This window comes from Pocillopora verrucosa, chromosome 5 (assembly GCF_036669915.1).
Source record: "Pocillopora verrucosa isolate sample1 chromosome 5, ASM3666991v2, whole genome shotgun sequence".
Lineage (NCBI taxonomy): Eukaryota > Metazoa > Cnidaria > Anthozoa > Scleractinia > Pocilloporidae > Pocillopora > Pocillopora verrucosa.
This window is the reverse complement of record NC_089316.1, coordinates 2656610-2668955: the sequence shown is the minus strand read 5'-3', so window position 1 is coordinate 2668955 and position 12346 is coordinate 2656610. Positions and strand designations below refer to the sequence as shown.

Sequence of the window (12346 nt, the reverse complement as noted above, 5' to 3'; positions counted from 1 at the left end):
TGAATCTAGAAATGTTTTTAGAATGAAATACTGCTAAAAGCAAGTTTTTCGAGGTTTTGGCAGAGCGCGTTTGTTATCACTTTTTATTTGTTCCTTTTGTCTTTTACCTTGGGCGTGGCATCCAACGAAGGTGTGATTTTTTTCATCGCTTTAAGATGTGGCGAAGAAGGGCTAACACTCGAAACGTCAGCTTTTTTACTCTTTACGGTGGCCAATTTACATTTTCAACTCAGTTGTTAATACTTAATTACCACCTGTTTTTAATTTTGTCTAGTATTTTCAAAGCGCCTCAACGTTAAATTATCACGATAGGATTTCAATTGAGTTTTTTCCTTTTTGCTTTAGGAAATGTTGCACTTGTTTGTAGTTTTGAAAGTTAGTTCTCTAATTTAAAAAGGACTTTCATCAACCTGTCACGTAATTTTAATTTGAAAACTTGCACTGGCCTCGAGGAAGTCTTTGAGCAAATACTGACGATTCGTGTCGGAATTTACTATGAATATTTGTACAGCTCCACCTTGCGCGAAAGCCACGATCACCATAATTCACGGACGTCAAGAAAACGCAATACAAACGATCTGCTCAAACCTCAAGGGCTTCAGAGCTACAATACAAATTTAAGTTGACAATGAGGACAAACAGATTAAACAGAATGCGATGTAAATTTACGCTGTTATGCCAAATACTAAAAATTTGTTGATAAATATTTTTAACATGACAGTTTTTTAATGAGTCGTCGACATTGTAATTCAAATAAATGTATGTAAATTTATGACTATTTTTTTTCGCCAAACACACTATCTTGAAATTTGCTTACGTCCTTTTCATATTACTCATAGTTTATTGAATTGTCGTCTGTCTTGTCTCACGCAAAGTTAAATCAACACGTAATAATGGCTCGAAATTATTTGAAAAGTTGCTATTCTTGTAAAATCGTTCATTTTTCTTCCTACGGCTTTGTCACCACAAGTTAGACAAAAAGCACAACGTTTTCCGTCCTTATGATAAAATCATCCCAACAATTTGTGCACGATGAAACATTTAGCCGGCTTCACGCACTCCGTAGGAGTTTTAAAACATATTTTAGGCGCACTTTTACCAGAATAAACAATACATTTCCCCCCATTATTTAACATAGTAAATGTTTTGTTCAAGATGACAGACAAGACAGATACCAGAAGCTGTTTATGTCTTTCTATAAGACACCAAATGACTTCATTAATAAATCATCTCCTATATTTTTCCAGCTTGTCTAATTCTTCGGCGGAAGTTGCTCGAATTTTGAATTCAAGTTACACTTGAAATTGTTTAAGTTCTCATGATCATTAGGTGTGATATGCCACTGAAAAACAGCTCAGTAAAACGTCGGAAACATTGTGTGATTCACATTTCTAGTCATTAAGTCTCTATTGCTTACATATGCAATTGTATTAGTCTTAATGCACGGATGGTTTAATTTGAAAACTGTCAAACAATCTTTAGAACTTATGCATGGACGAACTTTTTTCAACAGTCGTTACCTATTTGTTTTGTATCTGAGGCGAAGAACTGAACATAAATTCAAGAAAAAGTTCCAGTAAAGAAGAGTGAAATTGTTTCAAAAAAAGCTTCAAGAGATGGGGTTTTGCCTAAGTTAAAGAGGCTTGCATTTTTCAGGGAACTTATTCAGCGTCGCTCTTAAGGCCCTGTTTACCATTCGAGTTGTTATCAGATAGTTGTCTTTTAACTGTCGACTGGTCTCATTCACGTTTTCAACGACGTAGAGAGTACTTTATTTAGGCGGGCGATAAATTAAATCGTGCTATTTTTTGCAATTACGTAGAGACCAAACTGTTCGAGTAAAGCTCCTGTGGACTTATTTTCTATCGATTACGACTCATCTTTCGTTAAATATGTTTTATTGGCGCCTTGAAACGAATTAAGTACGTGCATATGTATAATATGGAATTAACAATCAAGGAAATGCAAGACTAGAAATACAGAATATTGTAGTGAAACTTGTCTTCATCCTGAACTTTTCATCTTACACTTAACGAAGGGTAAATTAGGATTTGCATGGTTTTTACTTAAGCATTCATGAAATAATCAGTTCGGGAAGTTAAACGCTGACAACCATAGCAATACTGCTTCCGATGAAGGAAAACAACTCAAGGCCTCTCAGAAAGTGGCATTACATCGTCGTTTCATAATCGATAACAGAATCCTTGGAACCTTTTAGCCATCACGGAAACATTACAGCATTTAGGTTTTTAAAATCATGTAGGAACATTAAGCAGCAGGCTTGTAGTACATCAAGGTGGTAAGACATCCAATAAATTTTATTCGTGCCTTGAATTATGCATTGCCTCTATTTCATTTTTTACGGTCTTTTTAAGGACAGGAGTCTATGAGGAAACGGTTGCTAGATCCTTTTTTCCTTATAACCTATACTTTTGGTGTGCTTTCTTGTAAAAAAAAAAAAAGAAAAAAAAAAGAGAAATTATAATTTCCGCGTAACTTAACCAGCCCAGGGAAAATGGAGGAAAATTAATACTGCCTTCATTTGCGGATTTTTGCCTATCTGATAACAGGAATTTAGGATAATTTTATGTCTCAATTCCGCGCTCAGATATTTCCTCATGATTTCAGCTGAGATAAAGGAGGTTAACACATAAAATGCTTGGGACAAGACAAATTTGAGTAAAGTTTTTAATTGTTTTTGTTGATGTCGCTGTTACCGCTGTTATATTTTTATATTAAGTTGAAACAAGAACAAAAATTGGTAGCATCGAGCATCACTTGTCTTTTGTAGAGAGCATTTTCGATATTATTTTAGGGAAGAGAACAAAAGCCATTAATAAAAGCTATACGCAAATTTTTCTCAAGTTCCTTTTCTATTTCATGATCGATAAGTCATAAAAAAAACTTTATTCTTCTTTATAAACCTTTTTCTCTTCCTTCATTATACAAGTCCTTGAAAATTCAGATTTTCCTACTTGAGTTTACACGATCGCCTTTGGTTATTTAGACCGATTATCATAGAAAGAGGAAATTTATGCTAATTTCAATTGAGACAAGCCATCTTTTTTCTGGCATCACGCAACAGATTCATACATGGGGTGATGTATGAATAAATTCAGTATACATTGGAAATAGTAAACTTAGATTAAAAAATGTCAAACTCTATATTTCCCAAACCAGAAATATCGAAATAATCGGCAATTTAACGGTCGACAGATGCCACCTTCTATTGAGGTGAGTACCTTTAAACTAATCATTGAACATGTTTGTGCTAATAACTTTCTCTTAGACTTGCACAATACGCGATTTTAACTTTTGATAGATAAGCTATGTTTATGGACGAATATACAACAAAAAATTGCAACTATTCTTTGCCATTTCGGCTGCCCATGCACTAGAAGTGATTATCAACATTGTCTGTGTGCGTACAGCGTTTAAAGTCTGGTTAAACAGGTGTTCTTAGGCAATATTGCCTGATGCGTTATAGTTAAACAAACCCCTTAGAGACTGGGGCTCCACGCTGTGGTAGACCAAGCACACACCAGGGCAGGTGAGATCCAGATATAGAAACTTCTTTCCTTAGTGTAGAGGCAGTAAAATCATTGTGTTTTCGCTAAAAAATTGACTGCAATGGCCGTGACCATAAGCTGCACTTGCTAGGCTTGAAATTTTGAGGACTATGTCACTCCAATCTATTAATAAAGTTTTCATTGTGAGACATACGTTCTAGGGTTGTTTAGTGCGATTGTAAAGGAACTGTTTGCGTCCGTCTGCGATGACGGACAGTGGGTTATTTTTCCTTTTATCAAAATGCTCCATTCAAATCTCCTTTCTTCTTTTCTTCAAAAAACTTTTTCTTCATTAAAAACCTTGTTTCTGGCGCACAGCTGTTTTCAAACGAGGCGCTCATCGTTTTAAGAACCAGCATGTTTACCTGACACGAGGATCCTTCTTTGCAAAGGCGCTGAATTCATGTAACTATGTTGATGATACAAGATATACTGATCAAAGCAATGATTTCTAGTTTTTGCGAGAGCATGTATTTGAGTTATTTTCGTTTTTAATCAAACGCGTGGCAAGATGAGGGTGTGATATTTTTTCTCTCACAAGTCTCACAATGAAGAAGGTGCGAGTTTTTTTTATCTATCTTTTGCAAAAAAAGCAGGTCCTGCTTAAAAGTAAGTCTCTCTCATTAAAAACTATCAGATTTTTACAGCGTATTTTAACAATCTTTGTTAAAAGTAAGGAGCTGTCAACAGCTTCTCCAAATTTTCGTAGAGGGCAGGCGCTGACGCACAGCTGTTTTCTAACGAAGCGCTAACTTTCTGGAACCAACAAGTCTACCTAAGAAGAGGATTCCTGTTTTACAAAAGCACAGAATTCTTGCAACGATGTTGATGACACAAGATGTACTGATCGAGGAAATTATCTCTAGTTTTTGAGAGGACATCTATTTTGAGTTATTATCGTTTTCAGTCAAACGCGCGGCAAGACGAAAGTGTGATATTTTACTCACAAGTCTCACAATGGAGAAGTTACGAATTTTTTTGTTTTTCGTTTGTTCTATATTCTCTTTCGGAGAAAAAAAAAAAGCAGGTCTTGCTTGAGCTTACATAGTTTTACGACGGATTCAAACAGTCTTTATGAAAATTATAAAGCTATCAACAGTTTTCCCAAATATTCCCTTTGTAGAAAGCGGACCTTGGGACTTTATGTTTGTTCTCAATCAACCGAGGCGGCATTTAACGAATCAAGGGGTGTGATTTTTTTCGCGTGTTAAGTTTTTGCTGGACTTATGCATTTACGCTACGGTAAGCAAATTATGGGAGGAGATTGCGCAGCGCTTTATGCAAACTAAGAAAATAGGATAACTTTCGTAGCGCGAAATTGGATTGCCCTAAAATTTTGTAGATGAATCTGACAGCATCAGTGATGTGATTGAATAGACGTAACCTGTTGAGCAAAAAAAAAAAGGAAGAAACTAGAAGAACATGACTATGCGAAAAAAATCTCACCTCCTGCTATCACACAAAAGGATGACTAGGTATCAATTTGATGTCGGTTTGTGTAAACACAAAAAAATTGTGGGAGGAGATTATTCAGTTTTTCTTGCTTACGAAGCGCGAAATTTAAATATACTCGGATTACACAGTCGAGTCGAATGGGAGAAATTGACGAGCGTGTGCGACTATTTCCACTCGCCATTGTTTTTTTAACTCCTTTCGTTGAATTGAAATACGGAAAGAGAAAGATACCCGTAAAACTACATTAATTAACGACGCACGAGGCTTCGGACGTTATTACCAGGTTTAAATCATACGCTAGAGGAAGGAGAATATGAACCTTTTTGTGCACATCAGGAACAAAATCTCATTCACGCAGCGCGAAATTTAAATACCCGCACGTTAAACAATCGAGCAAATGACGATAGTCTTCTACATGATTCAACGGCGTGGTAGGCTTCGGACGTTAATACCGGTTACACATGCTCTCAGCACTTTTGTATCGCACAGTGAGCCTCTAATTGAATATATCTTTCGCCAGTTTGAGCAATGTAAAGGAAAAAACGGTGACATTTCTTTACTTCAGATACGAAAGCTACAGTCGCCCCACCATCCACCCCACCGTGACTATTTGCATCCTAAAAAATCTACCATAATCACCCCCACGGGGAGGATTTGTCGTATCATCAGTTTTGCCGATGGTTTAAATCTGCCGCTCGTATGATAATCGGAAATTTGAAAAATCCCGCGTGTATTTTAAAGCTGTTTCCGCCATTGTTCCAAAGTAGCCATATACGGTCATTGTTAATCGTTAAACAAAGCCTGCTCAACTTTCAGCTGATCTGCTTTTCTTGATACGTAAAAAGTTTTAATCGCCGTTGATTAGTTTGCTACTTAAACCAAATAAATTAAATTCTATGTTTGGATGAACAGTGATATTAGAACCGAAAACACACGTCCTTGTTTCCTTTTGTATCGGCTGCCAGAGTTAAAGCTGTCGTCAGATTTATTGTTAACAAGGGGGAAAACCGACTCTTTGAATGACTTATTTGTTGACCAAAAACCCGAGCAATAAGTAAGATAAGCCAGGGTCGTTAAACTTAAAAACCAAACGTGCCGACAAATTTTAGAAAAATTATGTTTTGTTTTCTTCCTTCGTTCACTTTTCGTTTAAATTTCCAAAAATTATGGTAGCAGTGCACCGTAAGTGCGGATTTTTTTTCCAAAATTTTCCAGAAATATGTATCTTGAAAGAAAATCATGTAGCCCGTTTTTGAATTACAGGCAAATAAAGCTAAAACTAGGGGTTTTCCAAGAGGTTGCATTCGTAGTACTGTTAAGGTAATCTAATATGTCATAAAGGTGAATAAAAAATAATGCAAAATATTTAGAAATTTGTTGACAACAATTTATGGGAAACAAAAGAAAAGCTGTGAAAAGAAAATAAACACAATCTGAGCCACCCAAATATTCAGTGACTCTGTCATGTTTTTCCGCGCGAATTCTGGGATAGGGTGAGTGAATTCCGCCATATTGGATCTAGTTGGATCTAGCAATATTTGCCAGGCGTCTCAGGGAGTCTCGCTCGGTTTAGTTCGTGACCAGGCTCCCATGATTAGCGAGCTTGTTTTTGTCCGGGAAGAGTGTGAGGCCTGGAGCAGCGAGAGTTCTGCAAAGGGGTCTAGCACTGATAATGATTAGTGCCAGACCTCCGGCGAACCTCTCCCCGATTCGTCCCAGATCTTCTCGCGGGCAGAGAAACGCTAATAATGTGGGCCTGTAGGAAAGAGTCACCATTTATTATAAACTGCAACACCACTTTTTGACGACGCATGCTCTATTGTTTGACCTCGTCCGTCAACCAGGTCTAGTAATTAAACGTCTTTATAATTATGCAGCATGTTGGTTTGCAGCAATTGGTGCGTTTTCGTGCATAGTGGGATTGTTTTACCTTGTGTGTCAATCAAACTTGACGTCTGAATTTTTTTCATTGACATTTTCTAGGTTTTCTATCTAAGAGTTTCTTCAGCTTTGTTTGTCTTGTGAGAGAGACTGTGAGTAAAAGAATTGTCCATTGTCATGTTTGTAGATTAATAAACTTTTAAGGTACAAAGACTGAATAAAAGAAACACGAGGTGAAAATGAAACTCAAATCTGATTAGAATTTGGAATTTCAGAGCCTGTGCTGAACCCCTTGTAAGTAAGTACATAGCCTAATTTTGCTCCTAAAACTTAAAAATGACTTACAGTAACATCTGCACAGCGCAAGTAAAACTCACACTATTTGGAACACAAGAAAATTCTATCTTGTTTAATCACGAGATGCTCGTTACCTTTCGATTTTTTTAGGACAAATTTGGTGCTTTTTGATTATGTCTTTGGGTTTTTAACGCCAAATTTTAAAAAAAAGTGACTCGTGGCCCATGAAATTTTCACTTTTCTTAGTATCTAAATTCAAATACTTCTCTGCTGAATTTTGGTGAAGCGTTTTATGTGGTAGCAGCCTCAGTCGTACCTGATTCACACCTCGATAATCTGGGACATCAGTGTTGTTTTGGCCTCTCTGACATTTTGAACAAACCTGACTTGGTTTTAGCTGAAAGCAACCATCTTATCATTTTTTGTAGACATTCTATCATTTTAAACGAATCGACTCGAAGTTTTAAAATATGCTTTATAGCGCGAGCTAGACGTTAATGGCCCCGCTATAACTTTTAAGCTTTATCTGTTAATTGAATGTTACTGCTGGGCCATTTGGAGTAGAATTTTTCGCCTTTATTTTTTGTCCTTGATAATTATATTTCCAAAGTTGCAAATGAACTTGAACTAAACCAAAAAAGAAAAAGAAAAAAAACTTTAACAAAAAGGCGTCAATAAAATTCCTCGCATCCCAAGGTTCACTCTTGGAGACAGTTACGAGAAGTGGTTTTTGAAAATTGTGACCGGCTTAAATGCTATATGCCAGTCGTTGGTTTTGTTCTCCAAAATAAATCTACAGTTTAGTTCAAAAAGGTTTAACAAAGATCGGCTAGATTGTATTTTAGACACTTTGTTCCTAAAAGCCTTTTGTTTCGGCCAGACCTTGCGTAAACCTACGCGACAACGTGAAAGAACGGCCGGCTATGTTTGTTCAACGCCATCTGTGTTTTGCTTCACCCAGTTTGAATGGGTCACGACGCGTTTTTTAGGCTCAATTTGCGCGGTCAAATATCGAGACACGGTTCGAAAACTGGACGTAACTCATTTGTAATAATATGACTAATTTATTAGATGAGAATTTACGCTATGAGAAAGTGGAAAAAATGGCTGCATTTTCTGCAGCGGGATGTTAATGAAGTAACGTCGTAACAAAATGTCTCTTGCAATAGTTTGATTGATATTTCCCCTAAAGAAAGTCAACATTGTTGTCAAGTTAATTGTTCAGTGCTAAAGACGCCGGGAATTGAAGAAATACTGCAGGAAATTGAGGCCTGTTAGCAAACTCAACAATATATTTCAACCTTATTGTTTGAAATCGTTTAGTCTGTCTGAAAATTTTCTATCTGGGTGTTTAAGCGGCATTGGATGGGAATCCGATCCATGAGGAACTTTAAGTTTTTTATTGACCTCTGTCCTCTTTTAATTTCCTTTTTTGTTTACGAACCAAAGCGCTAAAATTACATGCAGTAAATTTTGTTTTGCAGGGTTTTTGTTTTTATTCCAAATATCCGCTTCTAGTATCAATTTTTACCGCTAGAATCAAAGTCGCGTCAACCTCATCCTCTTGTCTTTGAAAACTTCAAGAGAAAGCCCTCCGAGTTTATCCTTAAAATAATTTTTGACAGGCGCACTGTTTGAGTTTCGTAGTGAAAGTCAACAGGAACTCACTCGAAAATTCATCGATTACAGTAAGTAATATCCTTTGTTGCCTTATGTAATTTTCTTTTGTTTTTATGACTTTTCAGTTCTCGAGCCATTAAGCTTCCCAACTTGTCAAGAGGTGCCCTGAAACGGGATTCGAACCTGCATCGTCTATTTGCTTTACAACTGTTTGGTAACGCGCCACCGTAAATTTGCTCTTCAGCTCGCAGCCTGCTGATCTTTTCGGCGGACCCATCAGTCGAGTTTTATCAAAATTGTGCAGCCTTCGTCTGACTAACGGTAAGTTTTAATTTCCTCTGTTTTATTAGTCTGAATCTTATTGAATGTTTCCCACGCTCGTTGCAATTCATTAGCCCTTTGAGACGTTATTCTTACGACTGATATTCCTGTGAATATAAAGATCGATCACACTGTCTATGTAGTATAGTTGCATCTGGCAGTTTCAGTTATTTTCCTCATCATCTGAGAGCTGAGGTAAGTTACTTACGGGATTAGAGTTCGAAATTCTTGAATTTTTAGTAAAAGGAAAACTTAATGGTTTTTTGGGGGTTCTCGACCAATGGGTGCAATTTTCGCATACTGAGTCTTTCCCATCCTGGAACCGTAAATTGTTTGAATTGTGATACCGCATTACAAAGTATGGCTTAATCAACACATCGCAATAAATCTAGGCATATCTACAAGGAATGATTTCAAGCAGAGTTGCCGATATAGGTTATCAATCACCTATCAAGATTGTTAACTGGTCGGATTTTCCTTGTAATCAACTTACCTGCATTTAAGTTTTACTGATCCGTCTGAACAGAACGGCTGTCATGTTCCTGAGATCATGGCCTGAGTTTTACATCAAATCTGAAACATATAATACTGGAGAAAAGTAGAATGCACTGGAGTGCACTTTTCAAAATTCTTAAATGTAAAACTTCAACAAAAATAGAACCTGAAAACTTGGCTCTATTCCTTTATCAGCTTGTTCGGAATTTTTACCGAAAAGGCAATGGAAGAAAAGATACATTGTTAGGAGCCCCCGACATTATTTAGAAAGGATGTTCCATGACATATTTTTTCTCTTTTTTGTAATCTTTTCCTTTTTCATTTCCATCTTTTAGCAGAAAATATGCAGTTACTTCAAGTAAAGTCCTTTTTCATTCTTGAGGTTACATTGTGTGTGTTATGGCACGTGGAGGTCGATGGAAGACGTCAGTATACTCCATTTAGATAAAAAACAATTTTCATAGGAAATTGTTTGTGTGTGTGTTTTTTTTTTTATACAGCATAGTAGCTGTTTCATAAATAACTCGCTAAAAGCACGTCCAATCATTTTCCTCAGGATATAGAATCAATTTTAGTTTCACTAAAAATCGCGACCTTCAATATAATTTATAATAGTTCTTATCGTTACCATGATGAAAAAAACACTTCTCCTATCACAATTGAGATTACCGAGTAAATCAGTAAATTGTTAACGAAAGCTCTTAATGATCTTTTAGTTTTCAACAATAGAAACTCGCCGTGGCATGTATCGCTCAATAGTTTTGTCCTACCTATGATTAAAGTTAACGAAAGCTTTCAGGACTGCCTGGAAGGGTTCTCAACTTAATCTTAGCTGTAATGAGGTCGAACGACAGGAATGGCGCGGCGTGTCGTGGTCAATAAAGAGAGCAATTTTAAAACATCAGAATATTGATTTTACCCCGAATACAGTTATCTCGAACTCGTCAGTTTAGCCAAAAATCAATAAAGAAAAGTGACTAAAGAGTGAGTATATTTGAAAACTATAGGAGACTAGTTTACAAGTTCAAAAATTTTCGAGATCTAGAACAGTTCATGGCAAGCAGCTAGAATAGAGAGAGATCTGGATGGCCTTTAAAGCGTTTGACAGCAAGCTGCTTTTTTGACGCTTCACAGTTAAATTGTAGGCCGATTGACGGCTGACGGTTCAACCCCGTCGAGACCTCATGTTAGTGCCTGTCAGTGATAATAAAAGATGAAGTTTTTTTGCTTTTCTACTACAGCTAGCATACAGGTCGCAAAAGGATGCTACCGAGACCGCAGTGGAAGTGGTAGAGCTATGCCTGATCTCCTGGCGTCTTACAGAAAAAACGGTTTGGATTGGTCAAACCTAGAGGAAACAGTTATCCAAAAATGCCGTAAGGAAGCGGAAGAAAGGGTAGGTTTGGAGGGTGATTGTAAATTAAATCCTCAACCACTCAGTATTTTATTCGTAATTTTCCCTTTCAGTAGCTCTCGACAGGATCGCAGGTTTCCGCAAATCTGTGAATAGCCAATCACGACAGCACGTTCCCAGGTCCTCTCTCCGTCTTCCTGATGAGAAAAAAACTTGAGAACAGAGTTGACGTTTGGCCCGGAGAAAGGAGGCAAGTGTGATGCGAGACAGAGCGAAGCACGCGAGGCGAGTTACACGCGAGGGGCGAGTCACACGCGAGAAAACGGAGGAGCTTCTTTTTGCGCGTGTTTTAGAAATAACCATGTGCTATACGGAAATTTTTCTTTTGGTGATTATCTTTCAGGGATTTAAGTGTTTTGGCATTCAGTTCTACGGTGAATGTTGGTCTGGCCTTAACGCATGCGACACGTACTACAAATATGGCCCATCGGATGAGTGTTTCTGCACAAGTGATGTTTCGTTAAATAGCACCTTTCCGAAGTACCAACCAAATTGTCTAGGGCCCGTTGGAGGGCGCTGGGCCAACTTTGTTTACGAGTTACGTGAGGTATAAAGCTTTTTTCAATCGAGTGTCGAAGGCAAAAAATAACTCGCCACTTTCTTAACCGATCAGATCGCCCATGTCCCTACCAACGTTAAGAATGTAAATTTGTTATTGTGATAAAAATGTACATACTTCTTTTTGACATTGACCAGAAGCTTTCATTTTTGTCCCTTTACAAGATAGATAGAAGCTCAGTCCATGAGACATCTTTGGCACTAGAATGTTGTTATATTATTTCTTTCTTGGAATGAGTGCTTAAAGAGTTAGAAACCGAAAAGGCATGCTCTAAAGACTTCAAAACAAGAGCTTACCTCAAACATACAAACTATTGTTCCGCTCTCTAGCACGCTCGCTTTCTACCAAAACTCCCGGACGTAGATGTCCTCGATGAGATACCGCTGGACAAGTATACACCAGTGCTTTATGCGAGATTTTAACAGCAGCCCGAGTTATTCATTCATGTCGTGTTTTAATATACTTCTTCGTAGCCGCTCTGACAAAGAAGCCTGTGCCAACCTGAAAGACCAGCTGTAACTGAGTGGATTTCCTCCAGATGCAACGTTTGCTAGGTTTTCAAATTTGTAAATTAAAGTGTACTTTTAATTCCGAGTAAGAAAACACGAACAAAACATTGATGTATCTGTGTGTTGTAATGCATTAATAAAAGGCAGGAGCCCATTACTCAATAATGGGCTACTGTAAAAGGTCATTCCAAGCGTCGAATGACAGTCTTTTGGGTCGATTTCCCCT

The 12346-nt window shown here is 37.4% G+C and overlaps 1 protein-coding gene across 3 annotated transcripts; it reads left to right on the top strand.

Moving 5' to 3' along the window:
* Window positions 1–7134: 7134 nt before the first annotated feature.
* LOC131768603 (uncharacterized) lies at window positions 7135–12235 on the top strand. 3 transcript variants are annotated; one of them, XM_059084329.2, is made up of 6 exons: window positions 7135–7199; window positions 8948–9143; window positions 9974–10063; window positions 10880–11034; window positions 11396–11599; window positions 12085–12235. In XM_059084329.2, exons 3-6 carry the CDS (start codon window positions 9982–9984, stop codon window positions 12091–12093), a joined length of 450 nt encoding a protein of 149 aa, XP_058940312.1. In that variant the 5' UTR covers window positions 7135–7199; window positions 8948–9143; window positions 9974–9981; the 3' UTR covers window positions 12094–12235. The 3 variants fall into 3 exon arrangements, with proteins under 3 accessions (XP_058940312.1, XP_058940313.1, XP_058940311.1); XM_059084330.2 differs by having other exon boundaries at window positions 7135–7203; window positions 9977–10063; XM_059084328.2 differs by having other exon boundaries at window positions 7135–7203.
* Window positions 12236–12346: the final 111 nt, after the last annotated feature.